The 20978-nt window shown below is 42.1% G+C and overlaps 1 protein-coding gene across 1 annotated transcript; it reads left to right on the top strand.

Moving 5' to 3' along the window:
- The first annotated feature begins 50 nt into the window (after window positions 1–50).
- Window positions 51–1712, top strand: tmem271 (transmembrane protein 271). The gene is made up of 2 exons (XM_085247735.1): window positions 51–297; window positions 385–1712. The coding sequence occupies exon 2, from the start codon at window positions 557–559 to the stop codon at window positions 1346–1348; it is 792 nt and encodes a 263-aa protein (XP_085103861.1). The 5' UTR covers window positions 51–297; window positions 385–556; the 3' UTR covers window positions 1349–1712.
- The last annotated feature ends 19266 nt before the right edge of the window (window positions 1713–20978 follow it).

Genomic DNA, 20978 nt, shown 5'->3' with positions numbered 1-20978 from the left:
AAAGTCGCTCACTCGCCTTTCCATTTAACACAACGTCACTGTAAAGTCTCTACGTGGCACCTCAGGCACACTTATAGCCCCTGTAGGAGTGTTCTTGGGGCCTGCGGGTCATTGGTCAACAGGACGCTCGAGCATCTCCGGCTGTAGCAGCCGCCTCCTTCTCTGCCACAAAACCCCGCACACGGCATTCAAGCCGGAGACTTGGCGGACTGCACTCTCTCGTCAGGAGGAAAAAGGAAAAGCAACATAAAAAAACTTTTGCTTGGGAGTGAGATGGGCGGCTATAGCTGATCTTGGGTAACGCGATCATTGGCTGTATGGATTATCGATAAGTGCAGTGAGGAATGCGTTCTTGTCATTAATTATTTATATATTCCTGTAAAGCGGCGGGCATGCGAGAGAGACGCCGCAGCGGCGAGGATCGCCCGCTCTGAACCGGAGGAGTCACCGGCAGATGATGTCCCGATGTGAGAGTGCTTCCAGAGGAGACGGAGGAGAGGACGCAGGAGGATGAAGAGCGGGGGAGAGGGATCGAGAGCGGCAGAGGTGGAATATAATGAAGTTGAGTGGGAAAGGGCTGTGCACCGTCCTCTCCAGCACCCTCCTCTTCGTGTGCGCCCTGAGCGAAGTTGTCGTTGGATTAAGATGCGTTTCGTTGGGATCTACGGTGAAAGCGCATTTCCACCTCGGCTCCACAGCCGGGGCTTTCTACTCCGGGCTACTTGTGGGAATCGGGCAGGTCATGCTGGGAACCGCGCTGGTGTGTTGCACGGACAAGCCCGGCTGCAGGAATTTCTTTCTCCTCGGTGTTGTGGTCTTCTTGTTGGGGGTCCTCACCGCCTTCTCTGGCGCGGTGGTGGACGGGGACACGGCTTCTCTGGTGGAGAGGAAATATTCCCATTACTGCTTCCACTCTGTGGTGTTGAACCCTGCCTGCGAGCAGCTGAGGGATTACCAGCGGAGTTTGGTCATCTCCACTGTTCTCAGCACGTTGGAGTGCCTCCTCGGGCTCATCAACCTGGTGATCATCAAAAGGTACAAAACAGCGCAGTTTTCTAGGAGCAGACAGTGTCAGAGGCAGAGCGCCGGGGCGATCATCTTCAGCGAGGAGCGGGACTGCTCCTCGGCGGATTTCCAGCCGGTGTCTTACATCAACCTGGGTGTTTTTGGTGTGTTTGACGAGACAGGTGCAGAAGTGCAGTGCGGGGGACACCCGTCAATCGAACTGCCGGGATACTCGCCCACGGACCCGGAGCTCAATCATTGCTTCCCTTTCTCCTACCCGCTCCCCAGTGAACTGCCACCCGCATACGAAGACATTTTCCCCGCTGAGGCATGCAACACATAGCCGCTCTGGAGCAGCGCTTCCCTCTGCTGTGACAATCAATGACTTTACGCTTTAAAAAAACAACAACCCCTTCCTCTTCCTCCTCCAACAACCCAACAAAAAGCAGTAAGTTACACAGGAGGACGGCGGAGTGGATTTTGTTTTCGCCTCATTCCTTCTCACTTTTCTTTTACCTCTGCCTATGCTTATGTTCAACATCATCAATCAGACTGATGTAGATAAACACATCATCCAGGGCCAGACAGTGCAGGCAGATCAAGGCCCATAAAACGCAACAGCTTGCTAATATAACAAAAAGCAGAGTTTGTGTTCTGAATGTTTGCTGTTAACGTTTTTACCTGTGAATAAACTGTATTTAACCTCACCTGACGTCATGGAGCTGCTGGCAGTTTAGATTTTGTGCTGGTGTGTTCACTCTAAACTTCGAGCCTAAAGGTTGCGGGCAGACCTCCTCCAGACTCCGAGGATAGCTGGTGGAGCGTAATTAATGAAAGTGTCATGCACATCAATCCAAACGGTAATTTTATAAAATCACGAGAATTCATGTAATCCGCTGGGTAAACACCCGAGAAAAGGCTCTAAAAGGAGTCACATCTTTTCACGTCAAAGCGGGGATAATTTGACAGAGAAACTCTCCTTTGCACGTTTAATCCCATCCAAGTGCAATTTTAGTTTTTACGCACGATAAAATAAATTATGTCGTAATTGTTACCACAAAAAAGCACACACATTTCTGTAGCTGCTAGTAAAAAGCAAAAAAACATGAACATATGTGTTTTAACTGTTACAGTTTATTTGTTCCTTAATTACTTTGTATGAATGTCTTTCTCAGTAGGATAAAACTTATGAAAATACAGTTAAAAGTCTAAAATCTATGCCCTCCTAAACCAAAGGCTTACAATGGGCCAGATTTCAGACTTTCCTGGCCAATTCTTACCTTATGTTTAGCCACACTTAAGTAATGCATTAGTGTTGCACTCCAAAGAGCAGGGTGACTAAAGAGAAAGAAAGACATTATTTTAAAAAACGAGTAAAGTCTAACAATCAAGAGCTTCAAACACACAGGATCCATAAAGCAGCTGCAAACTTGGATTTGTTCTACCTTCATCAAAAGTTACTCCACCCCATCAGGCTACCTGACCACCCAGTCTGACATAACTCTGATGACATCATTATGACATCATCAGGGGTATTTTTTTTTAGCCTCTGGATAGTTTTTCTCAGCTGGCTGCTGAGACCGCATGAGCTGCCTGAGCTTGATATGTAAAATCTGTGGAATTTCCTTTTATAGCAAAGCTTTTGTGAGTGACACAATAGATTATGGTAATGCTGATAATGAGCATGTCAGGTTCAGGAGGAAGCAGGCACGTCTCATGCAGTCTGAGCCTGAATGCGCTTCACTTTCCTTGATTTTTGAAGTAACAGGCGGGTAAATGACACAAAATCTCTCAATTCAAGGGATCAGACCAGCTGTCCGGATGCGATACAGCCCCAATGCAGTTACTCATTTTAACCAATTTAAAGAGTTCAAACTGTGCAGCGCTGCTTCCCATATGATTCCATGTGATTGGTCTTGAAATTATATACTTTCTCCATCCACACAAATGACTGCATTGTTTCTCAGCATGGATCCTCCCTGGAGATTGAAAAGCTTTTCAACCACACTATTACTCATTTCACTTAACAGCAAGAACAGAGAGAAGACAAATGACAGATCTGGCTGTCATTATTACATGCCCACCTTTGGACAACGCGTCTCTGTGGAAAATTAAATCGAAATGCTTCCTTTTCCTTCAAATTAAATCCCCTCAAATGAGCATCCGCGGCTGAATGTCTTTCTAGGGGCACTTTGACGAGCACTCTGTGATGAACAAACTTTAAGAAGTACTTCACTGGCTCAGTGTAATAATCCTCCTCTCATCTTTTTCAAAACTGTGTCATGATGCTCTCCACTTACTCATTCTGCTTAGGTTGGGCTTTGCGTGCCAGAGCTGAATAGAGGCTAGGAGGGGGAAAAACATCCTGCTCTTGTCATCTCTCTTAGGTTTTCTGCCTGTAAAATATGTGGATATGACCTAAGATTATCTGAACAGCCGAGTGAAGAACAAAAGAAGTCTCCAAGGAGCTGGTGCCCTCAAAGTTTCACAGAGTGTTGGCCAGAAAAGGGGAAAACAGAAGAAGATCCAAACAAAGCTAATGGTGTTGGTTCTTTGAAAGTCACCTGCCGTGAGTGTGCATAAACAGAAAGTTAGCACAGAGAAAAAAGACTTTCAAACTAAAAGATGATTTCTCTACCACGAATAAAGCTGCACGCTTGCGCTCCACGGCAGCAGTACCACACGGGGCTGGATCAGTTATGTGGCCCGAATGTGTTTCAGGTGGTTTTTGACAAGTGTGTGTGTTTTATTTTTATTTGAGAGATTTAAAAGTGCTATATGAAGGTTTCTAGCATTCTCTCTCAGCTCATAAAACCTCAAAATGTAGTAAAGATTACACTACAGGGAGGTGGTGCAATGAAGCAATGCTGCTCCTATTACTTATTTTTTTATTACGCACTGTGATTATTACTTTAGTGAAATGGTCAGATATTCAATAACCAGAGTCAATGAGGTAAATAAGCGTCATTTGGTTTGACGTGAATGCCTCAGAGTTATATTGTTAATTAATGGGCTAAATGTGGCACAAATAAACCCAAAATTTAGATGGTGGAATAAACTCCTGTCTGACGGTACTCTGATCTCCCCTCCTTGTTAAATCACCAGACCTTCAGTGCAGGCTGTTTGCATTTACAGATATTGGACTGAAGATTTTTGCCACTTCCATTTTCTAGCTTATTGTCTGGTTAGGCAAGGCACAGACAGAGTGCACAAGGTCACTTATGGCATATATTTAAAATAGCTTTACGAGTCAAATTCTACATAAACATCCCCACGAAATGCACAAAACTGATGATTTTATCTTTCAAATTTGTGGAGCCACAATTATGTAGATACCAGGACTAACATTTTCTGACATTTGCTGATAAAATCTGCTGCACTGATAACACAGAGACCATATTTGGTGGATTTCACTCCAGAAAACACGAGTATTTAAGCAAAGTTTCTTCCAGGAAAGAAGAATGGCTTTTGTTCACACTGAGGTGATTAAACGAAAACCGAGCTGTGTCATGCTTCTGTTCGCTGGCTTATCAGATCTGTTTTCTGAGCTGCAATCAGTGTGCTACACCATATTGCACATAAGTGCATTATGATGTTGCCAAAAGTAATTAAATCCCGTTAGTGTCCAGAAGCTAATTACACATGATCGTGGAAGTGTTCCCATTTCACGGCATTTCATACTTTATATTGAGCACATTCGTCATACAAAATTAATGATGAGCTCACAAGATATGACGCTGTGGTAAAAACCGCCCTCTCAAGCAGTGTAAATATGATGCAAAAATATGAGCTTTAACTGGACTAACCAAAGCAATCAGTGACACTTCAGCACTAATGCAGAGGTAATCATTATCCAATTATATACTGCAACATTACTGACATTTTATGAATTCATGAGGCTTTTAATTTCAAAACTGTTGGAAAATGCAGCTAATAATACACACTGGAATGTTCAGTGCTTGACATTTACTCTCTACTATTTCTACACTGTGGCATTGCTGTTATTTAGTAAAATACTGAATACTTCTCCACCACTGCAGCCAGCTTGGTAAATGCTGACTGAACTAAGGGCGATATAGTCCCTCAATCCCTGTAAGGTGATTATTATTTATTTGCTTGTCATTAACGCAAGATTAATAAAAACAACAACAATAATAATTTAAAAAGGCCAGAGGGGCCGATATGGCAGCCTCGCCTCTGTCAGTCTGCCCCAGGGCAGCTGTGGCTACAACTGTAGCTGCCTCCACCAGTGTGTGAATGCGAGAGTGAATGAATAGTGGAATTGTAAAGCGCTTTGAGGGCCCCGAAAAGCACTATATAAATGCAATCCATTATTATTATTATTATTACAAAAAAAATGTACCTTGTCTTACAGACAAGAAGCTACCGAGACACTGCTCACATCTTATCTACAACGTTTGAGTCGTATGCATATGTACATAAATTTGACCTTTATTGCACAAAAGGACATGAGTGTGATGGTAAAGTGCAAATTGGCTTGAGGATGGTAACAACTGCATTCTGCTGTTAACTTCAGCTCTTTGCAAGCATCTGCACACACAACGTGCTCACACAAAGAATCCAGAGTGATGTTGAAACTGGGCGTTTGCTGACCTCAGCCCTGCAGACAGAGATTGTTTTGAAGTCTTTTGGGCTGGTTTTTGACTTGCATGTTTTCGGCTTTGTGTTCAAATGTAAACATTAAAAGAAAGTTTGCGTGTCCTCATTAGGATAGGGATTTGTTTCAGTGTGTGGGACTGTAGCCTAAGGTTTAACTCGGTAACTGGTAATTATGTGAGAATAAATTTCACCCCACGCTACAAAGTAATGCTACAAGTAGAGTAATGAGTTACATTTTCTGGGGAGTAACATATTGCATTTATTTATTCATTTTTAAAAAGTAATCAGTAATGTGTAGTACACTACTTTATTTGCACAATGACACCAAAATGTAACCTAATACAGCAGATAAATGAAAAATATAACTTATGGGATTTTAAAATTCTCTACTATATCAAATTTTTGCTACTGAATTAAAAAATGACAACTTGGATTTAGAACTACATTAAGAAATTATCATGTATATTGGGTCAGTACAGGTAATGAGGAAGGTAGCTAACCTTCAGCTAGCAACAGAAGTTATTAGGTTGATATTGCTAAATTAAAAAAATATATCTCTTTATAGGATTTTAAGTCTCTGTACTGTATTTACTTTTTGCTACAACATTTAAAAAAATGAGAACTTGGATTTAGAACTACACTAATAAATTATAATACATGGGTGTGTATTGGTAATATAGAAGGTAACCAATTAGCCAATAAGACTTTCTTTTTATTCTACCTAGCAACAGAAGTTAATAGTTAATGAAATAACAAAATAAAAATATCACTGGATTTTAAAGCTTGTTTAAAACTTGACAACTTGGATTTAGAAAACAGTAATGGGTATGTATAGTTAAAGCGGGAGGTAGCCAACAAGCTCCGTTCACTAACGTTCTGCTTATTCTACCTAGCATCAGAAGCTGAGGTTGTCCATCCAACCATCCATTCATCTTCTTCCGCTTAACTGGGGCTGGGTCGCGGGGGCAGCAGCCTAAGCAGAGAAGCCCAGACCGCCTTCTTCCCAGCCACCTCCTCCAGCTTGTCCAGGGGAACATTAAGGCATTCCCAGGCAGGCCAAGAGCTATAATTCTTTCCCGCATGTCCTTGGTCTGCTCCGGGCCCTCCTCCCGGTGGGACATGCCCAGAACACCTCATCTACGAGGTGCCACCTCAACTGGCTGCTTTCATTGTGGAGGAGTAGCAGCTCTAGTATGAGGCCATCCTGGATGGCTGAACTTCTCACCCTATCTCTAACTGAGAGGCCAGCCACCTTTCAGAGAAAGCTCATTTCTGCTGCTTGTATCCGATCTCTTTCTTTTGGGCACTACCCACAGCTCGTGACCATAGCTGAGGGTAGGGACATGGATCGACCAGTAAATCGAGAGCTATTTTATTCTACTGTATATAGTATTTTATTCTATTCTGTACAGTTGTGTACTGTATTTATTCTTATTGTATTCTAATTTTTGCCTCATAACTTTTGCACTGTCCACTTCCTGCTGTGACAAAACAAATTTCCCACGTGTGGGACTAATAAAGGTTATCTTATCTTATCTTATCTTATCTTTGCTTTCCTCCACCCTTTTCCGGTTGAGGACCATGATGTCAGACTTGGAGGTGCTGATTCTCATTCCTGCCACTTCACACCCGGCTGCGAACAGCCATCACCTGATGAAGCCAACAAAACCTGCAAAAAGCAGAGATGAGATTCTGAGACCACCCAAGTGGAAGCCTTCAGCCACCTGACTATGCTTAGAAACTCTGTCCATAAACTTTATGTACAGAATCGGTGACAAAGGGCACCCAAAGAGCTTGCTCTACCAGCATGACATTGTTCCTCTTGTGTCCAAGGTTCAACAAATGGATGGACTCTCCTTTCCAGCACCCTGGCACAGACTTTCCCAGGGAGGCAGAGGATTCTCCCTCCAGTCCCCCTTCCTGAAGACAGGAATCACCACCTCGGTCTGTCAATCCAGAAGTACCGCCTCTGATCTCACACATTGCAGAGACGTGTGAACTCAGACAGCCCTACAACATCCAGAGCCTTCAGGAACTCAGGGTGAACGTCATCCACCCCAGGGGCCTTGCCACTAAATAGCTGTTTAACTGCCTCAGTGAACTCACCCCCAGTGTTGGACAAGTCGTTGCCCTCTCCCCCAGACTCTGCTTCTTCCACAGAAGACGTTTCAGTGGGATTGAGAAGCTCCTTGAAGTATTCCTTCCACTGCCCAAAATTATCCTCAGTTGAACTCAGCAGTGCTCCACCCACAGTGCACACAGTGCAGGTAGAGCACCACTTTCCCCTCCTGAATCGCCTGACGGTTTGCCAGAATCTCTTCAAGGCAGTCTGAAAGGCTTTTTCCATGGCATCTCCGAACTCCTCCCACACCCGAGTTACTGCTTCAGCGACTGCCCAAGCCGCGTTCTGCTTGGCCCGTCAGGGCCTATCGGCTGCCTCCGAAGTCCCACAGGCCAACCAAGGCCAATAAGACTCTTTCTTCAGCCTGATGATTCCCTTCACCTCTGGTGTCCACCATCTGGTTTGGGGGTTACCACCATGATTGGACTCGATGCCCCCAGTCTCCCTTGGAATGCTGTCGAAGCTCTGCCGGTGGTGGGAGTTGAAGATCTCGCAGGCGGGGACCTCTGCCAGGCGTTCCCAGGGAACCCTCACTATACGTTTAGGTACCCGAGGCCTGTCCAGCATCCTCCCCTGCCACCTGATCCAACTCACCACCAGGTGGTGATCAGTTAACAGCTCTGCACCTCTCTTCACCTGAGTATCTCGAACATATGGTCGCAGATCTGATGATACGATTACAAAATCGATCATCGATCAGCGTTGGGGTTACATATAACCGTAGGGAGCATTAAATATTTTTTTCTCAAAATAATCTTTTGAAACTGTGATCATTATCTCCACAAAAACAATTTTGTTTCCTCACTGGCTGTTTTCCAGGCCAGAATAAAGAAATTCTAAATTTAGTCTGATTTATTTTTATCCAGCATGTTTCTCCGTGTTGCTGAGCTTAAATATCAGCTCCATCAGATCCAATTACAATTTGACAATGTGCGTTCACCCTTACAGGTAATAGAGGGAGAGATTAACTTTCTAAAAAGTCACCACTGTGGGAGCATTTTACAACATGCTGTCTAAATGCATCTTGTACATATCTGTGGTCATTAACAAACGTCACCTGCCTGCTCACTGGAAAGAAAATCTAAGATTACACCATCAATCTAATCTGTATTTATCCACGGGTGTTTACTGAGCCTGGAGGCTTTTTTCAGCAACTTACCAAATCCCACCGAGAGCCTGGTGTGGACAGCGTCTTATACTGCTGCTACTGAGCTGATACATGAGAGGAGACAGGGGTTAAGTGCCTTGTTAGTGGCACCTTTTAATGGGCTGTGACTTGCAGGCTTTCTGTGCACAGACCTGCTTTCCCTAGCTTTAAAATCGGAGCTTTAAAATTCTCTGTTCAGCTGATGAGAGTTTAAAAGACATCTGGCGAATATCTTTAAATATTTGTGGCTGTTTTTTAATTATTAATGAAATGTTAAAACTGCTTTAAGATGCCACTGACAGTGTGAGTACTTCTGTTAATGTTAATATAGTCACTGTGCCTTTGAAGATAACACATGATGCCCTGCTGCTTCGGAGGTAGAATGAGCAATAGGATATTTTAAAAAAAAGAAAGAAAGATGAGTAAGGTTGTAATGCAGGGCAGTCCATTATCTTAAGATCTGTGTTCTTTGCTGTCCAGAGTTTACCCCCCCTGGTGGCAGATCCTTTGTTGGATAGCAGTACCGCATTAGTGTAATGACACTCCCCCCAGCTCTGGTCACACACAAAGTAAAAAAATTGCTGACTTGCATCTTAAAGTTTTTCACTCTGAGGAATAAGAGAATGTTTCTGCACAAGTGATTACGCTGCAGATATTTAGATGACTGATGTACACGGACAGGAGTGTGCAGCCGGGGTGAATCCTCAGGTGAGGAAGTTAGATCAAAGATGTCTTTGGCACTGTGTGAGACCTGGTGAGACAATTAGCTCATTAATGTGTGTAATAACTTTTTAAATGTCATAGTGCCACTCTATGGTGGTCACGCAGAGAAAATAATCACCACGTTGCTCAGAAAACAGGCACACTGGGTTGAAACAGAATTTTTCATTAATTTTTCTTTCCCATCTGCATATTCGTCCGACTGCATGTCAAGGACAAAACTGCCAGCCATGCTTATGGAAAAAAAAATCGATATCCCCTAAAAGCCTTTCATTAGAAACATATCCATTTGCTGTGTATGGCTGCCAGGGAAAGTTGTGTCTGGAAAAGCTCCAGTGGCTTTTTTAAAAGCCAACTCGAGGCTCCTTTCCTGACAGAAATGTGGTTCATTACCTATGTGTGGGCTTCCAAGCTATTGGACACGTTTGAGCCGACTACTCGAAACCTTTATTCTCCTCTAAGATCTCTGAAGTAGCATTTTAAAGTTTCTGCTTTTCACTTTTCTTATCAGGAGCAACATTTTGAGGCTTGTAATTACTGCTGAACACACAAAGGACAAATCACCAAAATCACAGGGCAAATAATTCATGTACATTTAGTTTGCTCCAACTCTACCTGCTAACTGTGTGTTCACATTTTTTGCAAATGACGCATAATCTTTCTGAGTGTCGCTGACGCTAGCTGCACACAACTTAAGAATGTTCTTGATTTGGACACTTTAAAATGGAGTAATATCTTTAGACTAGACAGTAAAATGTACTTCAAAGAAAGACAGCAAGGTATCCACTTACAAACATGCAGTAAAACAGTTGCATAGATTACAAAGTCTAAATTGTTTGGACATCCAGTCACTGCTTTTCTTCTTCTGTAAGACTTCAAACAAAAAAACCCACCTCCCAACATATAAGAGTTAATTGCTTTTTGTCAAGAATTTACCAAACATCTCTCTCATGTCCAGGAAAAAACAGACTTCTACAGATTAATGTCAGTTAATTTAGTTGCCTAACAAGTAAAAAAAATCCCCAGTTTGATGGTGGGAGGAGATATAAATCCCTTTGGGATAGCGTCAGGAAGGGCAGCTTAAAAATCTGTCAAATCAAACAGAAGGAGCTGCCTGCTGTGGTGACCCCTTATGAATAAAGCAGCAGCCAAGTGGCTTTAATGGATACATATAAAATGGCTTTAAACCCCCTTTAAAATGGCTAACCTAATTCAGGTCCATCCAGATGATGCTAGTTGAATCACAGTTAGTGAAATAGAGATCACCTGAGTGCACTTCCTGTGTCTGTATCTGGTTAATCACGCCATGAAGATAAACTCTCTAGGCAACTCCAAGAAAAGGTTATAGAAAAGTAGAAGTCAGGGACTGATGTAAAAAATATGAAGTCACTGAACATCGCTTAGAGTTCAGTTAAATCTGTCAGTAAGAAAAGCAAGAAATAAGACAGAGACGTAAACAGACCTGGAACTGGTCGTGCTCACAAACTGAGTGTGCAAGACGCAGACCACCAAGACACCTGTGACTACTCCAAAGCTTCAGCAGCCGAGACCGAGAGACTGTGACTACAACACTGAGAGCTTCACCCGTCAAAGCTTTATGAACAATAGGAAAAAGAGAAAAAAAAGCTCATGTTAAAGCTTTGCTGGAGAAGCATGTGGGAAACTCCGAGGTGAACTAGAAGAATCTGATGGGCAGTTTAGCCATCAGACTAAACACGATGTTTGTCAGACACCCACCACTGCACATCTCCACACACGTGCCATCCACACTGTGAAGCATGGTGGCGGAAGCGTCATGCTGTGGGGATGCTTCCTGGCAGACAATCTGATTTTTCATTATTTCGGAGATTGGAGGGGTCGTTTTACAGCATGACAATGACCTGAAGACACAGAAATGGTTTATGGAGATGAACAAGGTGAAGGCTCTGGAGTGTCCAAGTCAAAGCATCAATCCAACGAGGAATTTATGACTGGACTTGAAAAGGACTCTTTACATCCAACCTGACAGAGCTTGAGTAGTTTGATGGAGCGGTATCTACAGACTCGGTGCTGTGATGGCAGCCAAAGGTTCATCTGTTAAATGCATTCACTTATTTTACACGACGTTTACTTTTATTTTCAATTGTTAGACGTCTGTTTTAACTTTGTCAAATGTTTTTAAAATGAATTCTTGCCATAAAAACCAAGTTATATTTACCATGATTCCATTTATAAAAGCGATAAATGGAGGGGGAATGTTTTTTATAGGCACTGTGCTTTCAACTTCATTCCTTTCATATTCTCTATATAAACTTCCCACCATAAGAGCCATATGCATTAAGCTGTCTCTTGAATGAAAATAACAGAGGTCTGTTTTCTGTGTATGCTCTTAATCCATTCGGTCTCATTCTTTGAGGGTACGCCTGATTTTTTTGCTGTATCACTTTCCCTCTGCTGCCTTTTCTCAACATTGCTCCCAATTATGCTTCCCAGTCTGTTTCTGAGCTCTTTGGGTCTGCATGTGCACTTTCCTGTTCTCAGGTCTCTATTTGTGAACTCCCACCCCCACTGTGGAGGACTGTCGAACAGAGCGGCGGTCTTCATGCAAACAAACATGACCTTTTCTCTGAGCTCACTTCACTTGTTTTTGCCATTTTAGCAGCTGCTTAACTAACCAACTTCATTTATAATACATGTAAGCTGTGAAGTCATTCACAGGTGCTCCTTCACACAAATGATGGATATGTGATCCAAACCTATCCAGATACTTTCTGTATAATTTCAGAGGTTCAGATTTATTTATTTACAGGAAATAGACACAATGTGCAATACTGTATCTCTGTCACACTTAAATGTTTCAAATTTTAATACATTTTAATATTAGACAAAGATAAATAAGTAAACAAATAGTAATTATAAAAAACAAAGTACAGGTTTAAAATGATGATATTATTTATTAAAGGAAAAACATCATCGTGGCTCAAGAGTTGGGAGTTCGCCTTGTAATCAGAAGGTTGCCGGTTCGAGCCCCGGCTTGGACAGTCTTGGTCGTTGTGTCCTTGGGCAAAACACTTCATATGCATATGTTGCTCTGATAATGCCTTTGAAGACGTGCAAGCTGCCAACTCCATAGGCACTAATGCACGACGGTACCATCAGAGATGCAGGGCTTTACGTCCTCCAGACTGAAGAGGAGGAGTGTTATCAGCACTCAGTTCAGAGTCCATGTTTGTTTAATTTGTCTGATCACTACTTTGCAGTCATTTTAAATGAGCTTTGGCTCAGAGAAGGTGGTGAAACTTCTGGATTGTGTTCACATATGGCTTTTTTTTTTTTTGCATTGTAGACGATTAATCTGCATTTGTGTTCATAAACAATGATTTCTTTAGATGCGACAGAATCATTCCTGTTTTCAATGCAGTGCTTGCCAGAGATCACAGGCATCCAAGATTGATTTTTGACTTGCGCAAAGCAGTTTCTCCAGATTCCCTGATTCCTTTGATGATATTATGTATGGCGGATGATGGTGATAGTTTTACAGTACAGTTTTACATCGAGGAACATTATTCTGACATTGTTGCAAAATTTGTAGACACAGTTTTTACAGATTGGGTAATTGACAGAAGTTTACCAATCACGTTGCTGCCCTGTCACTGGTTAAACTGAGTAGTTACAAAGTGTTTCTTTTCAGTATCATTTACTCTTTCAGCTTTTTTGCCCTCATCCCAAATTTTGCGAGACCTGTTGCTGCAATCAAATTCAAAATGAGCTAATATTTTTCATAAAGTATAAACTGTCTCAGTTTAAACATTTGATATTTTTTATGTTCTGCTGTCAACAAAATATGGGTTTTATACAGTGTCCTGACTTTTTGGGAATTGGGATTGTAAAACATGTCCAGCTATACTTGTGACCACTACACAAAGAGTTTGGGGTCGATGTAAGGATTAGTTTTAAGTTTAGGTTAAGGTTAGGGTTTGCCACTTCATGTTAGAGTTAAACTTAGTTTTAAGAAGCTTGGAAATGCAATAGTGTCAGTGACTGTCCTGACAAAGTAAGCCAAACAATATGCCTTTGTGCTTATGTGTGCCCGTTCTCCTCTCACAGACAATATAAAAGATGGACAAAGCTTCTGGGTTTGAAGAGTGAAGCCAACTTGGAAATGCCTTAAACCTGCATTCTTTTTAAAGGCCACCAGGGGGCAGTGCACGTGGTTGCAAAAAGACTTCCGGTGTTCTGCGAAACTTTGTCAAACACCCAACCGTAGCGTAAATGTATAGTCACGTCTATCAATCCGTGCTACCTTATTAGAAAATACTACCTTACGTGATGTATGCCTCCATCGTACATATCTATAGGTAGGTCGTTCTGATGGCCAAATCACACTTATCATTACATTACATGCTTCCGGCTTGGATTTATTTAGATATGACGTAAATAAATCGACGTAAATGAAGACTTGAAATATGACTTCAATTGAGACTCCAAATTGGAGTATTTTTGCACAAAAAACAAAACGCATGTTGGCTTGAAAAGTTAACAAACTGACAACAGCTTAAGGAAAACAAGTATCAGCTGTAATAAAGAAGTAAACATATAATACTAACCTTTTTTCGCACGCACAAGATCGGGGTAGGATCAAATATTTGTCGTGTACTATTAACACCAAAAACATTGCAGTTTTGAGTTGTGCGCATGCGCAGTAACAACAAGTAGGACAGCTTGATAGGTAGCGTGTTTTGTCAGGACACCGGCTCTCCTAAACTACTTCAAACTTGGCGCCGACTCTCACTCGGGTCCTCGGCTTTCTTTGGCCTACTGTCATGGCGGGAGGGGGCGTGGCCCAGCTCCCGTGACATCACGCTCCAAAGCCCAAAGCGGACCAAGCATGAAGGGACCCGATGAGCAGCTTTAAGGAGAGCAAAAGATGAAGCTAATAAAATGTATTCACAGAGTGAACTGTTGTAAACACAATAACACTAAGATTCAGGAGTTACTATGCGAATCAGTAAATGTGACCAATGTTTACTGATTTACATATCACCTCAAACATCTGGTGAAACAGATGTGTATATCCAAATTTCAGCATGTCAGCAATATTCGATAAAACTTTTTTACAATTTCATTTTTGCTTACAAGGTTTAATATCTTAGCCAAGGAAAGAGAAAGATCTTTGTTTTATTTTATTGTATGTTTGCATCACATAACTCACTAATCATTTCAGTCTCGGTTTAAAATGGAGCATCAGCGCTCACTCTTGGCTTTAGAAGTTTCAAAGCAAACAATGTTAACCAGAGTTTTTCAGTCACAGCTCACAGTCTTCATTATTCAAGGATATCATCAGCAGGTAAACTGTAAACAAACACAAGCTTGCAAACATAATTTACCGATGATTCAAAGCTCCAGAAAAAGCTAGTGAGTGCACTTTGTGGTTACTGATCAGGAGGCTAGAAGTGAGTCTGAAAAAGGCTGAGATTTCAGCCTTTTTCAGTCAGTACTGTGTATCAGATTGAAACCTTCCCACCTCATAAAGCATCTCCTTGCTTAAAAAGTGTCACTCACAGAGGGCATTTTTATTTCGATGAGGGTCATGAGGATTGCTAAAAAGCCCTTTTAGCGATCTGGACTCCACCATCATCGACCTGTGGCTGGATCATCTCACACCTGCTGAGTTAATATTTAATGAGTGCTCTTCATCTCTGCTGCTATTTAAATTTTTATTAGTTTTTAATAACCAGCGTAAACCAAACCCTTTACACCAGATATCTGTCTGTTCCATTGTTCCACCAACTAATAAACACCATCTTCTACCAATGTTATTTTGTTATTTTGTTGCGTTCTTACTGAAAATGAGAAATAGTGAGTGCTACATTTCTAAACCAAAACCTCTGCAAGAGAGAAGCTACAGTATTATTGTAGATATTATTGAAGTTCTGGAAAGTGCTCTCAGAATGACTTCACACAAAATCAGATCAGACCCTGAAACGTCTGAGCTAACGCGTTCCTGTCCCATGTAGTTCACGGAGGGTTAACGAGCTACTCCTTCACTGCTGTGTAAGTCAAGCCAGTAGTAATTTTATGCAAACAGCAAGTGTTTCCCTCCAGGCTTCTTAACAACTAAGCCGAGGTTTAGCGAGCTGGATTCCTCTCAGCAGCTTGGAACAGAAACTGTGGCAGAAACTCAGTGAGGGGAGAAGGGGAACCCTGGCAGAGTCTGCAGCCACAGAGTGACTCGTGCGTCAATCAATAGCTCCTGCAGTGGCAGTGTTTTCAGAGGGAGCCAGCTCTAAACTTGCAATAACCTCTCTGGCTTGTTGCCATCTGCCACTTAGCAGACAACTCCTGGAGCATCAAAAGAGTGGAGGAGCGGCGCAGCTGTAATTAGTCCTGCATTTGCTGATGGACAGGCAGGCACGGTTGGATCTTACCTTACCTAAAAGAGAGACGAGGGGCAAAAACAAACACACACGTTTCCTTCATTCGGCATACATGCTGAGGAGGTGCAAAATGCTTACCGATTTATGAGAAAATGATTTATGCTGTTTCACATGGGCACAAACACAGGCCTGTGGTGATTTAAAGATACATCACACTGCAAGAGGAAGAACTCTCATTTCACACATTCTGTTTTTCTTCACTACAGAATAGAAACATATAAAAATATTTAGGTTGCTTTTATAAATTTCGAATTTTCGTCACAGGATATGTTCTATCCAACATGTGCATTGCTGGAAGGGAGCACAAGCTGCATTATAAAGGGGAAAATCTGCTTTCTTTTCAGTTACAAAAGGCTGTGTGTGTTCATCAGCTTGTTGCTAGACTGGCCTTGCTTTTAGACGGGCTGTGTGCACCTAGTTTGTGAAAACAACTGCATGCTGCATCTGAACTTGACTCTGATAAAAAAAGAAGTGTGAATTCAAAGGGTTATGTGCCAAAAACCAGAAGAGCGGTAATGCCTGCTGATATCTAACTCCAGGAATCCCTCCCAGCAAACCTAACTAGTGGGTCCTTAAACATCTTGATGCCGCTGGTATTCTGAAGCAGTGGAGCTTTGAGAGACTTACAGTTCAGACAGTGAGATGTTTTGATGTCTCACGGCAGATCATCCAAACGTGATAGAAGACGGGTCTGGCGCTGAGTCTGACTGGGGGCCAGACAGGAATCTTATTGACGGGCTCTAATCTCAAATCATCTGCATCGACCTTTGATATAAATTTGACTTCCAAAAAAATAGTCCTCTACATTTTCAAAAACTGCATATATATCTAAATTTTTATTATCATTTGAAGTTGTCAATACCAATTTTTTTTTTTACTCCACAGCTGCAATTAGTCTAGCATTATTCAACCTAATGGCAGGAGTTGTTTAAGTAATCAAGAGCAGACTTGTACAAACATTTAGTTAGTTACTAAATTAGCACTAGAACAAGGATAAACATTTAATGTTCCAGCAAGTGACATTGTAGAAAAACAAAGGAGCTTGGAAAGAAAAGCGTCTGGACTTCTTTAAGTTGCTTGAAGACGTTTCACTCTCATCCAAGAAGCTTCTTCAGTTCTAAGGTCAAATGGTGGAAAGTCCCAGATTTAAACCCAGTGGGAGTTTCCCCCCAAAGAGGGACAAAAGGACCCCCTGATGATCCTCTAATCACATGAGCCAAGGTGTGAAAGCGGGTGTAGGTCACAATCAGCCAGGGTTTCGGGTGAGCTCATTGTGAAACCTAACCCCACCCTATCATGTGATTTCCTGAGGTCAGATGGCCCAGGATGTGAGTGGGCGTTAAGCCCCGCCCTCTGTTCAAAGATGGTCGCTAACAGTGGACATGGCTTCTTTCACTCCTCTTTCAAACCATCTGTCTTCTCTGTCCAAAATGTGAACATTGGCATCCTCGAAAGAGTGACCTTTGACCTTTAGATCCTTGGCTGATTGTGATCAACACAAGCCTTACCAGGAATGACACCATTTTTTTTCTTTTGATGATAAGCCATCATCTTAGAGAATTGACCCTGTGCATGAGAAAATGCTAACTTCCTGGTTTGAGACCGGATGTGGGGTTCTACATTTCCGGTAGCTTTACTTTGCGGTCAATCGCTACTGCGAAGATATACTCCAAAATCATGTCCAAAACTCGAAAACGGAAAGATCGCGTTAAGTTACAAAGAGCAGAAGGTGGGAACACTCACCACTGTTGTGTCATAAAAAATCTAATGATCAATTTTGATGTTTAAAGAGTTTAGATCGATCAGTTGTTTACATCACTCAACCCAAGCAGAACTGCATCACTGCACATTCAGAAGCACATCTCTGTATAGTGACAGTTATTATGATTTAAACAGGCAGCATTCAAACTACAGGTGAAGAATAGTCAAACCAGATGTTTCCCCGTTATGTCCATATCAGCTAGTCAAGTACACACCTACACAGCATGTTAACAAACTGTGAAAAAAGCCACACAAAAAATGAACAATTGCTGGTAACGGTTTCTATACATTAGTATTTACAAAGGGTATGTTGTGACTTACCTTCAAAATTACAGCGGTCCCTCGCTATAACGTGGTTCACCTTTCACCTCGCTGTTTCGCTGATTTTTTAGTGCAAGTTTAGTGCATGCTTATTTTTTTTACGTCACATTGTGTCCTGATCGCTGCAGACGATCTCCTCTGTGACGTCTCTCCTGTACAGTACAGAATCGCTGCAGTGTGACTCTGAAGTGCAGTGCTGTATGTCCACGATGTCCACCAAACGTTTTGCACCGTCAAAAAATAAAATTGGCTACTTGATTTCACCTATCGCTGGTTATTTTTAGAACATAACACCCGCGATAAACGAGGGACAGCTGAGAAATATAACATTTGAATCCCTTTTCTCTTTTGCTCTGAGGCGCGGGGAAAAAATATCGACAAGTCGATGAACATCATTTACAGATATATTGGGTAAATGCCCAAGACATCTATAGAAATGTAAATCGCCGCTTGATTCATTCATTTGCTTAACTTGTTTTGGACCGTAAACCAGGCGCGAATAGGACACCGGAAACAAAGCTCCCCACAGGAGTTTCCTGATGTTCTTAGACCCAGCAGTATGTTTAAAAACACATTTTAGTCATTGTTTAAAGAGCAAGAGCTGTGTTGTAGATGAACGTGTGACAGTAACGAAGGTGAAATATGCAGGACTGTTTTCCACTTAACCCAAAGCCAAATGAAGGGCATCACGATTGTAACAGATTCCTGTTGAACACGGTAAAGCAGCTTGTTGCCTTTTTCCCTGCACACCATGCTTGTGTGTGTAGTTTGTCCCCAGAGCAGTTTCACTGAGGGCCTCGCTGCGAGCTGACAATCTCACCAGCAGCCAGAAACATGCAGTTTGACACGCTTTGACTTCACTGAAGAAGCGTGTCCAGTATAGCCTTTTCATGTACAGTTTGGTCACACTTTAGGCTCTTTAGCAACATTTAGTTAAGCACACTTGAGCGTAGTTCTACAGACAGGCTTCCACACAGCAAAATCACATGACTCACAAGCAGAGTTTAACAGCTCCTGACAGTGTGGGTCATTTCATAAAGTCGGATTCATTGTGTTGGAAAAGCTTCGCAAGGAATCTTTAACTTTGTCCTAGCACATATTTCTTATCTAGTCTGTTTCACAGGCATGAGCATAACAAATTAACAGCTGTGTGGGAGGTTTTATTACAAAAAATAATAAAACAAAACAATGACATTTGGTTATGGTGTTAGGATGGGCTGAAAGCTGCTGTTTCCTGTCTGACTCCATGTCTTTGCTCGTATATAGATTCCAACATTTAAAGTCTTTTGAAAGAAGAAATTTTCTCTTTTGACACATGTGGCACAGATCGCAAAGATTAAAATTTTTACAGAGCGAGAAAGAAAAAGAGTTTTCCATATTCGATGCACCAGGCTCGGAGCAGGATTGGAGCAGGACACTTTCCTTTCACAGAGATGCCTGGAGTGAAAAGAGTGGGGCAGATATCAGGGTATTCATGAGCCCACAGCTGAGCACTGCAGTCTTGCTGTTTGGGCCAAAAACACAGCCACATCACCTCGATGGTCTCAGCTGCTGTTTGTGCCGACATGTTTACACCCTGCAACGTTCCAGAGTTGATGGTCTCCTTGTAGCGTTTCAGTGTAATCCTTCAGAGGCCAGAGCCTGAGGGTGGTCACCACAACAACAACCATGAGTTGGGCTAGAAGGAATGTCCCTCTTGAACTAGATATCTGCATCTGAGTATGAGGTGAAACCTTAGAGGAAGAAGGCCAAGATAACTACTGAGATTATTTAATCATCATTATTTATTTTCCTGAAATAACACAAATGATTGAACAACAGGCTGGAGCTTTTGTTTTATATGTTCACTTTGAGACGTCAATAAAGAAAACAGAAGAAAACAATTCCAAAGCATCATTATTTCATACACGGCAGTGGTCATACAGTATCTCATTTGTATGCTTAGCGTATTAAAACTGCATTCATTAAAGAAGGACATCCTTCCTGGTTGACATCAGTTACACTTTAATTTATTAGTAATTTCCCACTTATGAACTTTTTTAAAATAAATGTGGTGAGTTTCTCACATTGAGCAGATAAATCAGCTGCTCATCCTCCTCCCGCTTCCCTCCTTTTCTTCCAGTCTGTTTTTGATGTCAGAGCTTTGTGTATTTTTTTTTACCCAGCTACAGTATACAGCAACATCGTGTCTCAGTGGACACAACCTTCACCGACTCAGTTAGTGCAGCTTAAATATCACTTCTTTCTTTTGTTTGTTATCCATCGTCTTGCCTGAGGAAAATACGAGGAGGTAGACCTTTGCTGGCTTCATCCACGGACACTCTTCAATTTTAGTTTCAGTCAATGAAGAGTTATTGTTGCAGCAGTACTTTTCCATGACACACCTCTGAATGAATGTGTTTACTTACATTCAGATTCACTAACGTATGCATGGAGGTAAGGATGAAACTGGTCAGAGCTCACATTTCATGAATCCAGAGTAATTTTCTGTGGGCACTTTCACAGTATGCACATTTCTGTGCTCATATCGGTGAATGAAGGACCAATGGTTGAGATTCTCTGTCCCCAATAAAGCCACAGAAAAGGCCAAAAGAATTACAACCTCATTCAATCAATCAATCAAGGCTTTATTCGCCACTTGAGGTTGAAAAGTGAAGTTTGACTGTTTGGACACCTGGCGGCACCTTTGCCAATTGGACGGGAGTCTGCTCATCTGATCAGAAGCTCTCGTAAACCCGGGAATCGAAAAGTGGGCCCTAAGGCCTGGGAACACCTCAATCCCTCAGAGCAAGCTAGAAGGCACGATTACTCAAAAGCTGTAGAAAAAAGGTGATTGGATTCAACTTGAATTGCTTGAATTCAGCCA

This window comes from Mchenga conophoros, linkage group LG2 (assembly GCF_057382185.1).
Source record: "Mchenga conophoros isolate Kocher_MC1m ecotype Shallow Benthic linkage group LG2, M_conophoros_male_GT1.1, whole genome shotgun sequence".
In the NCBI taxonomy this organism is placed as follows: Eukaryota; Metazoa; Chordata; class Actinopteri; order Cichliformes; family Cichlidae; genus Mchenga; species Mchenga conophoros.
The sequence above is the reverse complement of the archived record's forward strand: the minus strand, read 5'-3'. Positions and strand labels throughout refer to the sequence as shown.